Genomic DNA, 12,922 nt, shown 5'->3' on the forward strand with positions numbered 1-12,922 from the left:
ACACACGGAGTTGGAGTCCCACACTTACACCAGGACGTTCTTCCGTTGAAAATTGCACACTCTCACATGTGATGGCACAAATGCCACCTTCCCCACTGGTCAGAAGCTGTCTCAGCAGCCCACCACCCCACAATCCCTCACTCAGGCATGCGGTCACACAGGCACACACACATGCACAGAGTCCCTCACAAGCACACACTCTGGCTGTGCTTTTGTGTTTTGTCAGAATTAATGAGAAAAGTTCCCGTGCCCTGCGGGTAATTAGTGTCCTTGGAGTTAAATAAGCTAATGGCGGGCACCTCTGGCCCAAGCAATTATGTTTGTGTATTGAATAATTGATTCAAAGGGGGGGAAGGGCCGCTAATCAGATCTGAGCATAATGAATTGATTTAATTAACAGGGGAGTCTGAGGGGCCCTGGGAAATGCAAGCTGCACTCTGGTGAGAGCGAGCGCAGCAGACTGCAAGAGGGAACCCTAGCGCGCGGCTGCGGCGGCTGCTCCGGCCCGGGCTCCGGGCCCCAGCTCGGGTTCAGGCTCCCGCTTGGCTCGGGCCGGGTCCCAGTTGCTCAGCCCACGCGGCTGCGGCCCCGCCCGGCGCCCGCCCCTGAGCACGCCGCGCCCTCGCTCGCTCCTCCCGCGCGCCCTGCCCGCCCGCGGCGCTGCGCTCCGGGCGCCGCTCCGTCCGCCCTCGTCGGCGGCCGCGGGGCGCGGGGCCCACGCGCGACCGCGGAAAGCAGCGCAGGCGCCCCGTTGGCGACAGTCCGAGCCGCGAGTCCCTTTGCATCCTCCGCCTGCACCCGGCTGGAGCCGCCTGGGGACTATGGTTTTGGACCAAGAGGACGGTAGGTGCCTAGGGACACTTGGGAACAGCGCGGGCTCTGCCAAGGCCATCTCCATCCCGGTGACAGAGGCCCAGGCACCGGTCTAGACCGCTGCTTGGAGCCAGTTGGCGGCTTCCCGGAAGCTCGGAAGCTGGACGTGTGCCCTGTGTGTGTGAGTGTGTGTCGAAGGTGCCAGGCTCTGTCTGCGCCGCCCCGTGTTCCTCGCCGGGATGAGGAAGTCTTTTCCCCACCCGGCGCGCATCCTGGAGCCTGTTAGCTGAGCACACTGCAGCTGGGAACTTTCTCACTCCTGCCCCATGGCATGCATCCGGAGCAGAGACCCATGGGGTGCGGGCTTCCCGGTTGTGGTTGTACCCATCGCCCGGCCACTCTCTGGGCCTCCTAGAGTATTTTCATACCATGGTGTGAAAGGGACCCCCGCGGGGTTGCTCAGAGAACTTGACTGGTGAAGCTAGTATTCTAACTAGCTTGGTCCTTGGGCCCTCTCAGCCTTGCACCTGGGATCTGGGACTTCAGGGCCTACTTGGTGGGTGGTGTTGTCTTGGCCCCCTGCAGGGCTGGGAGGCTGCATGTCACCAGTTCACCCAGACTATGTTAGCAAGTGTCCTGCTGGTTAGAATAGACGGTGGACTAGGCAAGAGAAGTTCGGGGGTCTTTGGGGTCTCCTACTGTTATCAGATCTCTTTGTATTAGGAATCTCATTTTTCTCTCATTTTTGGCCAGGTGTGTTGGGGTTGGGGGAACTCAGGATAGTTGAGAGAGCCTTGCTCTGCAGCCCAGGCTGATCCAGAGCTGACAGTGTAACCCAGGCTGGTCTGGATCATATTCCTTTTCTTAAGGAGCCCTCGCCCCCAAGACTGCTTAACTGTTACCTCTCCCACCCCTCCCCCTACCTGCACTGTAGGCATCTCAAGAAGTCATTTCTGTCCCATCCTCAGTCATGCCTAGAGTATGACATAGTAGGACAGGAGACTCAGAAATCTAGAGTTGGAAGCTGCTAATCACCAGGAAGAGGGTTTGTCTGTCTGTCTGTCTGTCTGGTCTCCTCTTTGGTCCCATTAATTACTTGTCTTATCCTACCATCTCCCCTATGGTGATGGATTGTCCTGGGTTGTCTAGGGCAATCTGTTTTAGCATAGTAAGTCTGGTAGCATAGGGAATCCCTGAGTCTTAGGGCAGACCTGGGTCCTCCTAACCCCGCAGCTGTTGGGGGCGGGGTGGGGGGAGTCGTGTACAGGGGTGGGGTGGCTCTCATTGAGGGGCGTGGTAGATTTGTGCAGATTTGGCTTAGGCCTTTCTGAGGCCTAACAGTTTATGACTGCAGTTTCTGAGAAGGCCTCTCTTGGCTCTCTAGAATCCCAAAGAGGGAGTTTGCCGACAGTGCACTTCTCCACTATAAGCTGGTTGCAAATTCCTGTGCATTGGCTGCTTTTGTGTATGTAGTGGAAAGGCAGGGCATCAGAACCTGGCCAGCAGGCATGCTGATGTCACTGCAAATACTGGTTTACTCTGTCCTGTAACTATCATGTACACAGGGAAAGGGTGCTTGTCACCCTGAAATACCTTTCCAGTCACCACTTGGCCACTGTGTCACCCATCTTGGAGACCTCTTCACTGTGCTGGGAGGAATGCCCTTGGGCTCAGGCATGCAGCCCAGCCTCTGAGGAGTTCTGGACTATCTAATCTGCCTGGGACCTTAGGCATCAAGTAAAACTGCCCCACCCCCAACCCCTAATGCAGGAACCTCTTTCTTTAGATGTTTCTGCCAGGTACAAGGATGAACTGCTGGGACCTGTTCAGAAATATGTGAGGCAGCTAGCAGCCACCCCCATTCTCTTCCTAGAAATGTCGGGGACTGGCTGACGGGTGTCCCCTGGCTGTCCCCAGAGGCATTTGGGGGGCATTTAGGAGCAGTTTTGGTGTGTTGAAGTGAGATCTCTGGTTCACCACCTGTGGAATGCGTGGAGCGAAAACTGTCTCTCCCGGCCCCAGGGCATCTAAGGATTCCATTCAGACACCATTGGTGTGTCCCAGGACCTGTCAGTGCCTGGGGTGGGGAGGACAGGAGGGCGGGGCCCACCTATGAGTTTAAGAGAGGCCACCCTACAAGTCAAACTCACATCTGGCTTCTTCCTAACCCCCGGAGACTTGCTGGGCAGCACTTCCACTTAGTTCTGGGGTTCTCTCTTCAGAACGAATTAGGGGACCATGCTCATAGCTAGGGCATCGAGGAGCCACCTGTGGGGGCAAGCAGCCTTCACACACAGCACCACTTCCCTGCGGACGTGCCCTGGCGGCTTCTGTAGCTCACTGCCTTGTGCCTCAGGCTTGGGAAGCAGGAGTCCTGGTTCCTCAAGGGGATGTTGGCCAAGTGGCTGCCTGATGGGTATTGTGGAAGCTGGCATGAGTGGGGCTTCAGACAAGAGAGTAGGAATGTGATCCAAGCTGACTGAGTCCTGATTTGTGGGTCAGGACCCCAAAGCAAGGCATAGGTCCCTGGAGATCAGCAGCAAGACTACAGGCCTTATGTCTCCAGATAACCCAGAGATAATTCTTCAAGACCCTGCCCTTGCCAGGCCCTGCACTGGCTACATTGATTGGCCCTGGTTCAGAGTGGGGGGTGGGGGTGGGGGAAGGCTGTACCAGCTGGGCAGGGGGGCAGCCACAATGAAGCGTCCCCTCACACCTTGAGGGCACAGCTCTGGCTGCAGTGGCAGGGGAGAGATCAAGCTTGCAGTCCTGAGGGACCGTGAGTCTGAGGAAAATGATATATTTAACATCAAATATACTCAAGGACTATTAGGATTAAGTATTCAAGATGAAGGGGAAAGCGAAACCCTCTGAGCTTCGAATGAGGCATCTCATTAGAAACAGCTGCTCTTCAGTCGCCTCAAAGCCTGACTTTCCTGCCTCGAGTGAGGAAGGGCTGCACTCCCACCCCATGCTCCTTTACAGTATGGGGGCCTCTGAGGATGGAAAGGGCAAGGCCTGCCTTTTGGTCTCCTGTGTATGAGGTAGCACCCCACCCCACACTGTCTGGAGCACCACAGTTACCTTTCATATGCTTTTCTGCGGCACCTTTAGAGTAAGAACAGATGTGACTAGTTCATAAACAGGAAAACTGAGCTGGGAGTATGCCTTTAATCCCAGCACTTGGGAAGCAGATGCAGGCAGATCTTTGTGAGTTCAAGGCCAGCCTAATCTACAGAGTGAGTTCCAGGACAGGCTGCACAGAGAAATTTTGTTTCCAAAAAAAAAAAAAAAACCCGAATCAACAAAAACAGGGAAACTGAGGCAAAAAAAGAAAAGTGACTTTCCAGATCTGCTATTTGTTAATTGGCAACAAATGGATAGATTCCCACCTGATAGCTGCCCAGGAGTCTTGGCTTCCTACATCTTGCCAGAATCAAGTCCTCAGCAACTGCCAGGACCGAGCTCCTAACATAGGTGTCTGGAGCCCTCCTTGAGCTGAAAGTCATAATTTTCACTCCCATTTTTGAGCTCTAGAATATCTGGGATGGGGGTCAGAGAACACTTCGGGGTTTAAAAGTAGATGGCCTTCCTGGAGTAGGCAGCCTGGTCAGGGTTTTTAGGGAAGCAGAGTCTAGGAGGAGGGGCATTGGACCTGTTTTCCTTCATGCTAGGTGAGTAAGAATTGTCAGCTCCACAACAGAATCTTTTCTGCCAATAACCAGTGCCTTAGAATAGTGTGTGGTACATAGTAAGTGCTCAATAAATATTTGCAGAAGAAAAAAAACGCATTCAAACAGCTATACTTGTTCAGAGAGAAGCTGAGACAGGATTCTCCCTCTGCACAGTGGATAGGAGTAGCATGACACCACTGTGATCAGGGACAGTCACTGTAAGACTCACAGGAGGAATTTTGTGTCCTGCAGAGGAATTAACTTTGCCAAACAACTATAGAATCCACTAGAAACCTTAGGCAGAGCTGGTAAAGAGCAGTCATGATTAGAGAAATAGCTTTCCTATGAGGAAACAGAAACCAGGGTTGAAGGGCTTGGGGCAGGCGGGCCCACCGGACTGACATGGGGAGACCAGGAAGAAACCCTGGTACCCATAGGAGTCATTCGCGGAGCTGGAGCAGAGAAACCTCCAGGTGGCGCTGCAGAGCTGGGCAACCGCGCGTCTCCACTCCCCATTAACCCGGCAGGGAGGGGGGGCCTCGGGAAATGTGTGCATTTATTCAGTAGCAGGAGTGCAAACCTCATACATTGAGGGAGAAAGGCAGCGGGAGTCGGCCGCCGAGATTCCCCCATCTCTTTGAATATAATTTCAGATTGAGATTCAGATTAAATCCGAGGGGAAAACACTTTATGAGGCTGAAAGCTGTGTCGTTGCCAGAGCCAGGGTTATGAGCTATCAAATGCAATTACATTAAGACAGATTATACTGGGCAAATTGAGCCATTTAGAAGGTGAGAATCAAAGAAACGGCTCTGATCCTCTCTTTCCCCTTCTCTCTCCCTCTCTCTCTTTCTCTCTAAATTGCAGTTCGTAGTTCCTTGCAATTCTGAGGCACAAAAGTAGGTGAGACTGCTTTTGTATCTGCGAAGTGCTTCACTCCTGAATGTAATTCTAGCTGAGTGCAATCTAGGTTAAGAGCCGGACAAGCGGGTAATTAGAGCCCGCTTGCTGCCGGAGGACCGGCCGCCCAGCCGAAGCGCGCCCGGAGTCGGCGCCCTTTTCCCGGCCGAGCCGAGCAGCGGCTGGACACGGAGCGCCCGAGATGATGGTGCTGGACAAGGAGGACGGTAGGTGGCCGGCAGGGGTCCCGACGCCCCCAATGCCTTCACCGCAGCGCACGGGATGCCACGCACCGGGACTCAGGGACACAGACGCGGGGCCACGCCGGGTTGTGGAGCCCGCGGGCGACCCGGGGCGGGAGGACGGACCCGGGTGGGGTGGGCGAGCTCCTGGCCTCGCGCCCCCTAGGTCTCCTGATCTCCGGACTGGCGGGCGGGGCGGGGCGATTCGCCGCGGGGTGTCGTGGAGGTTCAGAGTGCCCTCTGGTCTCCTAGCCCTGGCGCTTGGTGCTGAGCGTTTGGTCTCTGCGGCTGCTCCTTGCTCACCGCAGCCATCACCCCCGCGCCCGCCGCGTAACCCGAGAGGCGCTGAGTGCCCAGCAAATCAGCAGCTTCAGGGAGAAAGGAACTACATAGAGAGCTTGGGGGCGAGCGAGAGCGCGGGAGGACCTCGCAAAAGCCGGGATGCAAGCCCAAGAGGGGAAGGCCAACTGGGTCCTGGGGGCGGGGGGGGGGGGAGCCGCCCACCAGCATGATTTGGTGAGAGGGACATCTCCTGTGATGGCCTCTATCTCATGTCTCCTTGATTGTGAAGACAGGAGTTTGAGCTAGGGGAATTGTCCCGCCATGGGCCAGTAGCACTCCAGAGGAAGTGGTTTGAGGGTGGTCTGGATGTGTGGTCAAGAGCCTGTGCATTCAAGAGGCGCAGAGAGGTCACATGGCTGTAGACCATAGCAGGTGGTCTCCTAGACCCTGAAGTCATTTTTGTTTGGGAGTGCCTTGCACTAAGTGGCCTAGAAGGTTGGGGGAATCCCAACTGTCTTGAAGGTAAAACACAGCCTGTGTCCTGTGACCTAAGACAGGCACCAGGTCCAGGGGTGGTTGCCCCAGGATGCCCCTCGGGTCCTCTCTGTGTTCTATAGGTGCTGTAGGGAAAGGTGAGCAGATTGTTGGCAAACCTGCTGTTAATGCCATTGGGTGGGGACTGGAAAGGCTTGGAGTAATGGGACATCCCCAGGAATCCTCCATTCTGTCCACTGAGACATGGTTGCCATGACTACTGCTGGAAACTGAAACTTAAGTGACTTGTTCAAGGTCATACCTATGTTCAGTTGGTTGCTGTCTCATGCAGCTGTCCCAGACTAACTATACCTTCTGGGGTATGAGAAATAAAAGGCCTTTAGAATGTCCAACCTAGGTGGATGTGTGCAGGGAAGACATAGGGCTGATAAGTCCTCAAAGACAGGCCCTTGGCATGAGTGGAGGAAGAGCTAAAGGGGATCTAGAGGATCCTGGGCTGACTGGAGGATAGCCTCTCCAGCACGTTCTCCCCTGTTCATAGACCCCGGAGCTCCAGGAGGCCCTCAGAGTGCTGGGCTGCTCCTGTTAGATGTAGAATGCAAGGAGAAGGAGAGGTCTGGGGTCAAGCCAGTCAGGGAGAGAAGAGTCTCTCTCTCCCTGATTTAGCTGTTTTCATCAGTAATTCCTTACCCTGTGTTACTTCAGATCAGTCGTGCCCAGCTCCAGAGTTCTCTCTTGATTATCTACAGGAACTGTCACTATGAGAAGCATGTGGAAGGCAGGATGCATCTTTAGCCAAAGTTACTCCACATGCTCAGATCCCCAGGTCTAAGCCAAGAACCCAGAAGACTGTGGAGTTTTGTATGAGGGAGCCCTCAGTCTAGGAAGATTATATGTTGGCAAGATGGCATTTCCACCTCTGCCCACGATCTGCCCTAGAATGGCTTGGGCTCTGGGGATAATACTAAAGGGACTGGCTGTCTGGAGCCTTCAGACTTGCTGTGTATCTGGATCTCATGGGCATATGATTCCTCTGGTCCTCACCAGAACTACAGAGGGGAGCTCAAGACGTTATTTCATCTCCAACCTGTAAGCCAAATAATATGGTGCCCTTCACCATTGGTACTACTGGTCTCTGGGGCCCATGACAACATGAGGAAAGCAGGTGGCCGGGTTTCTGAAGGTGGCATCTGCATTGGGGAATGAAGAAACGCTGTGTGTACACTCACCTGGCTCTCCATGCCTACTGCCTAACTTCATACACACTTTTGCCCTCCCAGAATGCAGCCGCCTGAACCACATGGCAGATGTGGTGCCCTGGGCCCTAGGGGTGTGTTCCTCTGCTGCACAGAGCACCCATTGTCTGCAGCAGCAGGCCCTGGGCCTCCCTTCAGTCTCCCCCAACACCTTTTTTGTACCCGACAGCATCTTGTTGAGAGAGGCTGGGCTCCTCTGGTTGAAGTCGGGTCTGCCAGCTGCAGAGGACCAAAGCCCTCGCTCTGCTGGGCTGCAGGGCTTTCATGTTGCACTTCTGAAAGATAATAAAATATCAATCGTTTTGCCCTAGCAACGGGTTTAAGAGACTTTCTGAAGTATTGAATCGTCAGAAAAAAAAATTTTTTTTTTTGCTTTTAAGCACAGTGCATTATTAATAAAGTGATGCATTAGGTCGAGCAGTGAAGGGTCACCACAGAGACAGAAAAATCTGTTTTGCAAATGGTTAAACTTCGGGTTTTAAGATTAATTGCTTTCATTTGGACGCTTGCTCTTGGCCTAGCTATCTCCACTTTACTGGAACTCCGGGTTCAGGCTCTCGAAATGCTGTGGGGCTCCCTTCAGCAAAAGGGGTGGTGAGCTCCCCCAACTCCTGGAAAAATAGCCCTTCCCCTGGCACCTCTAGCTTGGGCTGGCACCAGACTATGGAGTTTGAGTGTGGGCCTGGGAGACAAAAGTCCTAGGGGAGCAAAGAAACTCCTTCCCTGAACCCTGCAAATCAAATTTGACCTTCACTGACGGAGGACTCCCTCCCGCGCACCTCCCACGCCCCCAGCCCAGTGGAGACCAAACTGAAGAGTAAGAGCTTGAGCTGTGGAGGCCTGGATGAGAGGATGCGGAGGGCACCCAGCTGGGAGTGCCAGCATGCTCCCAAATGCATGCTGGAGCAGGGCTGCTCTGGGTCTAAAAGGCCTCTGTAAAAGCCCAGCAGGATGGCTTGGGTGACCACAGGAAGCAGCAGGCACATTGTGGAACTAAACAGCAGACATGATTCCCAGAGCATTTTTTTAATAAGTAAAAAAAATGCTTAAGGAGAAGTGAAGCCGGGTTGGGGGGGACCAGACAGTGGAGTCTTCAATTGTTAATGACTGCTAGGAACACAGCCTCGAAGCTGACTCAGTTTGTCTGTGGGGTTGCTGCCAGCAGGACCTCCTGGTCTGTCCCATCATGCCTTAGACCACAGAGAGTAGTGTGGCCTTGGCCTTCCTGGCTGTGGAGATGGAGACTGGGAGTAGGCCACAGTATTGTTCCGTGGCCGAGACCCTAGCCCAGTGGATACGATAGCCTGCTAAGGGCTAGTAAGGACCTGGCATGGACGGTGGGGTGGGGACTTCACCTGGCATTCACCTAGTGCTTGGCAGGATCTTCGTCCACACTTGCCATAGCCAGCTTCACAGCCGCCACTGCTGGGAGGGAGGCGCCACACATCCCGAGCAGCAGGACCGTCACTGTTCCCTCTGCACAAATGCAGCCAGCCTGCAGAAGGAGAGTCTGTGAAGATGGGGCGCCCCCACCCCTCCTGGAACACTGAGCGAAGAGGCAGGTGTTCCGCTCAGTTCCCCTGCTCTTCCATTCATTCGCCCACACAGAGGACTAAGGGGGATGGGGGACAGGGAAACAACATAAATTGGTCTGTCGTCCAGAATCCATGTCTCACTAATGTACCCAGATTAACTCAACTGTAAATTGTCTCCTTGGATGGCGGTGTCTTGCTAAAAGTTTCCCATATGATTCATGATTTGGATTGCTTTTAACGGCTATTGGCTAAGCAAGCTGGTGACTGTACAAGGTGATGCAATTGGCATTAGCGAGGGGAGGCACGGGAGCGTGTAATGCAGTCAATACTGCATTAACTACTGATGCCCAATTACAGGGAGCCTTTCAGGAGCATTAAGACCAAGGGAAGCTGAGATCACTAGCCGCTGCTCGCCTAAAAGCTTCACCCTTTGCGTGCCGGGGCTCGGCGCTGGCATGGCCATCCGCTTGGCCTCCGCGGCTGCGGGAGCTGCCCGTCTCCCTGGCGCTCTCTCTTTCTAACCCTGCTCCACAAAGATACTTTTAGCACATGGAAATACGCTGGGGTCTGCCTCTCACCTCTTCTGAGAATCCATTTCCTCCCTTACGCCCTCCCTCAAAGGAGTCAGGCCCAGTGACAGCCCAGTGCCACCTTCTTTAAAGAGCCTCTCAGCGTCTGTGAACGGGACTTGGCTGTGGTTTACTTTGGTCTCTCAGAAGGATGATTGCTGATGAGCGTCGGTGGCCAGCAGACCCTCTGTGGTCCTGGGAGAAAGACTCCTGAGATGCAGCCTCAACTGGGCTTGCCTGCTCAAGGCACCATGTGTTGGGAAATGGCTGTGGCTGTGTGGGCTAGGCCATCTTTCAATAGAAGATGGAGCTGTGGTGATGGAAATGGGGAAAGCGGTGCCCACGAATGACTTGGGCCCTGCTAGAGTTCTAAGCAAACACAAGTTCAAAGATTTGGTGCTCCCCCCAACCTGAACAGTACCCGACACATGGCAAACCTATCTTTCCCTCTATGTAACAAAGAGGTCAAACATTTTGCTTGGATCAATACTCCAGGATCACAGAGCCTCCCAGTACATTCTGCTCAAGGCATTAGGCAGGCCGAGGGTTGGTTAGGACAGATGATAGAGCAGGGGGCATTACTGCAACCTCTACCACTCTGCTGGACTCTGCTAGTGCAATGTCTGCTCTGTATGCCATGTTCTGCCCAGTGTTGAGGCTGCTTTGCCTCCATACCCTCTCGCCTCTGCAGTGAGGACAGTTCCATCTGCCTAGGTTGTCAACAGAATTAAATGAGGTACTGTCAGTGCACACACTCCACCAACAGGAAACTCCAGGGCCATGCGAGGCACCTCTGCTCCCTGCTCAGTTTCAGTACAGTCTGAAACAAGACCGAGGCCCAGGCCAGTGGCATGTCCACTAATGAGAACTGGACCCTCCTCACTGTCCCTCCTGGCTCTTGGTCATCACTGGGAGACAAACTGCCTTTACTTTTTCCTGGTGTCTGGATCTTCAAGGCAAGTGTCACCATGGGAAAAGCCTTCAAGAATACTCACCCAAGTCCTTCCATCCATATGGGGGTGGGGCATAGGTTAAAGGTAACAGAAAGCAAGAGAGTTGCCCAGGCTTCTGTGGAGGGATAGAGCCCAGAGCTTCAGCAGCCTCCTGGTTTCCATGTCCAGCTGGTGTGCCTGCTGTTCTGGTCCCAGGCCACGATGACTTTGAGAGCAGACCATCAGATGTACTGGGACAGCATGCTGGCCTGGGCATCCTGGTTATGGTTGTAGGCAGCTACTGCCCTTCCAGTTCTCAGATGTAAGACCTCCTAGAAGGTGCCAATGGGCACACATCTGTCCTGGGCTTTTTGAGCTGAGAAGTTCCACATGTGTGTATGACATAGCCTCCTATCCTGCCTTCCTGCCTATCAGAGTTGCATGGAAATTAAGGTACACTGAGGCCTGCAGGAATCCTTCTAGTGCCAGGCTTACTAACTCTTTCTAAAATGAGGCCTCCTGGCAGGTCCCTATTCAAGATACTACCATACCATGAAGGCACCGTGGTTTTAGAAGCTGATTTTGCGCATTTGCTTCCAACTCTGAGCTCAGTAACATGACATCAACAGCTTGGAATCGGCCACAGGGCAAATAGTTGTACGCAGGGAAAACAGGTCCTTTTTCTGGAGTGTCGATGGCTGGACTTCTCAGCACATGTCTAGGTTGTATTTCAGTGGGATATTAGAACTACCTCGCTCTCTTCTGCTGCTACCATCTTCCATCCCGTCTACGGTCTGTCTCCCGGGGCTTATTACAGCCAGAGAGAGCTGACCTCTGCCACCCTGGCATTCATTCTGCCTAAGGCTGACTGCTACCCCCAACCACTGCACCAAAAATGTAGGTCTAATGTGTCCACATTGGCTTGTATTCCACGTAGTCCCAGTGTTTGCTCCTGTCGTTCTCCTTGCCCCACACGCCATTCCCTCTTATTTAGCTGTGCTCACAGACAGCACCCACCTAGCAACAAGCTTGTCTCTCATTGGTTGGCTTGTGTTGATTGTTTTAAGGGAGGAGCCCACTGGGACTGATATAGCGAGAGACAAATAAAAGCAGGTGGTGAGCAGGCTGAGCCAGGTTTCAGGGGCAGATGCCTAGTGTGAAGGCCTACGGGGCCCCCTTCTTCTAGGAATCAGCTGGGTTTTCCTGAGGGACCTGATGATTTCAGTACAGCCCAGCATGATGCAGAAGACCTGAGTCCTGGTTGAGAGCCGTGTGACTTCGGATAACTCACTGAGTATCTTGTCTCAACAACATGAGCTGTGATGCCTCATGCCTGTGGGAACATTTCTTCTCTGCAGAGTGATTTTCTTGGTTCTTAGGTATCATAAACATAACAGCACCTTTCGGTTTTACTAAACCCTAAACACTAGTCCTTGCCCAGTGCCTTTGTATCAGTGATTTCTACGTCACCAACCAGAATTCAGCGGCTTGAAACAATAAACATTCATTTAGCTTATAGATCTTTGGGTTGGAGATTTAGGCTGGGCTAGGCTGGGCAGTTTTTTCTGGTCTCAGCTGGGCTTACTCACACCTGGAGGTTGGAGGGTGGCTGCTCAGTTAGATGCCGGGGTAACAAGACTCAGGACCCTCATCATCTGGGCATGTCACCTGGCTACTTATCACGACAGAGATGGATCTAGAGAGCCTGGATACACGCCAGGCTTCTCCAGGCCAGTGTGGCGTGGGGATATTGTCACTTCTGACACATTCCACTGGCAAAAACAAATCACAAACATTCCAGGTTCAAGAGGTTGGGACACAGGTTCTGCTCTTGAAGATAGGAGGTGGCAGCTTATATCATGAAGGACATGGATACAAAGAGGTATGGAGATCAGACAGTTTTGGAACCAGCCTTCCATTCATCCCAGCATCCTCTCTGTCTGATCTCATCCAGTGCCCATCACAACCTTAGGAAGAAGCCTCTCTTCTTATCCTCATTTCACAGATGAGAAGACATGATACAAGAGCCTGGCGGATTGGTCCCAGACCCCACAGCTTTCTAGTGTCAGAACTGGGCTGTGAAACCAGGAGGTCTGACGGTGGAGCCCTGAGCTCATTCTCTGACTTGCTGGCTTCATTTCCCATCTGCTATCCTTGGGGCTGAGGAGAACTCTAGGTGGAGCCTGTTTGAGGAAGACCTGAGATGGGAAGGAGCTCTCTAGGT

The 12,922-nt window shown here is 53.4% G+C and overlaps 1 protein-coding gene across 2 annotated transcripts in view; it reads left to right on the forward strand.

Moving 5' to 3' along the window:
* Positions 1–630: 630 nt before the first annotated feature.
* The window catches only part of Lmo1 (LIM domain only 1), a 36,662-nt gene continuing 24,370 nt past the window's right edge, over positions 631–12,922 (forward strand). The window contains exons 1-2 of one of the 2 annotated variants that reach the window (XM_052175321.1): positions 631–843; positions 5,355–5,614. In XM_052175321.1, the coding sequence (XP_052031281.1) occupies positions 5,590–5,614 (25 nt within the window). In that variant the 5' untranslated portion in view covers positions 631–843; positions 5,355–5,589. The remainder of the gene's footprint in view (positions 844–5,354; positions 5,615–12,922) is intronic. The other variant, XM_052175331.1, reaches the window with a different exon arrangement.

Source organism: Apodemus sylvaticus, chromosome 1 (assembly GCF_947179515.1).
Source record: "Apodemus sylvaticus chromosome 1, mApoSyl1.1, whole genome shotgun sequence".
NCBI lineage: Eukaryota > Metazoa > Chordata > Mammalia > Rodentia > Muridae > Apodemus > Apodemus sylvaticus.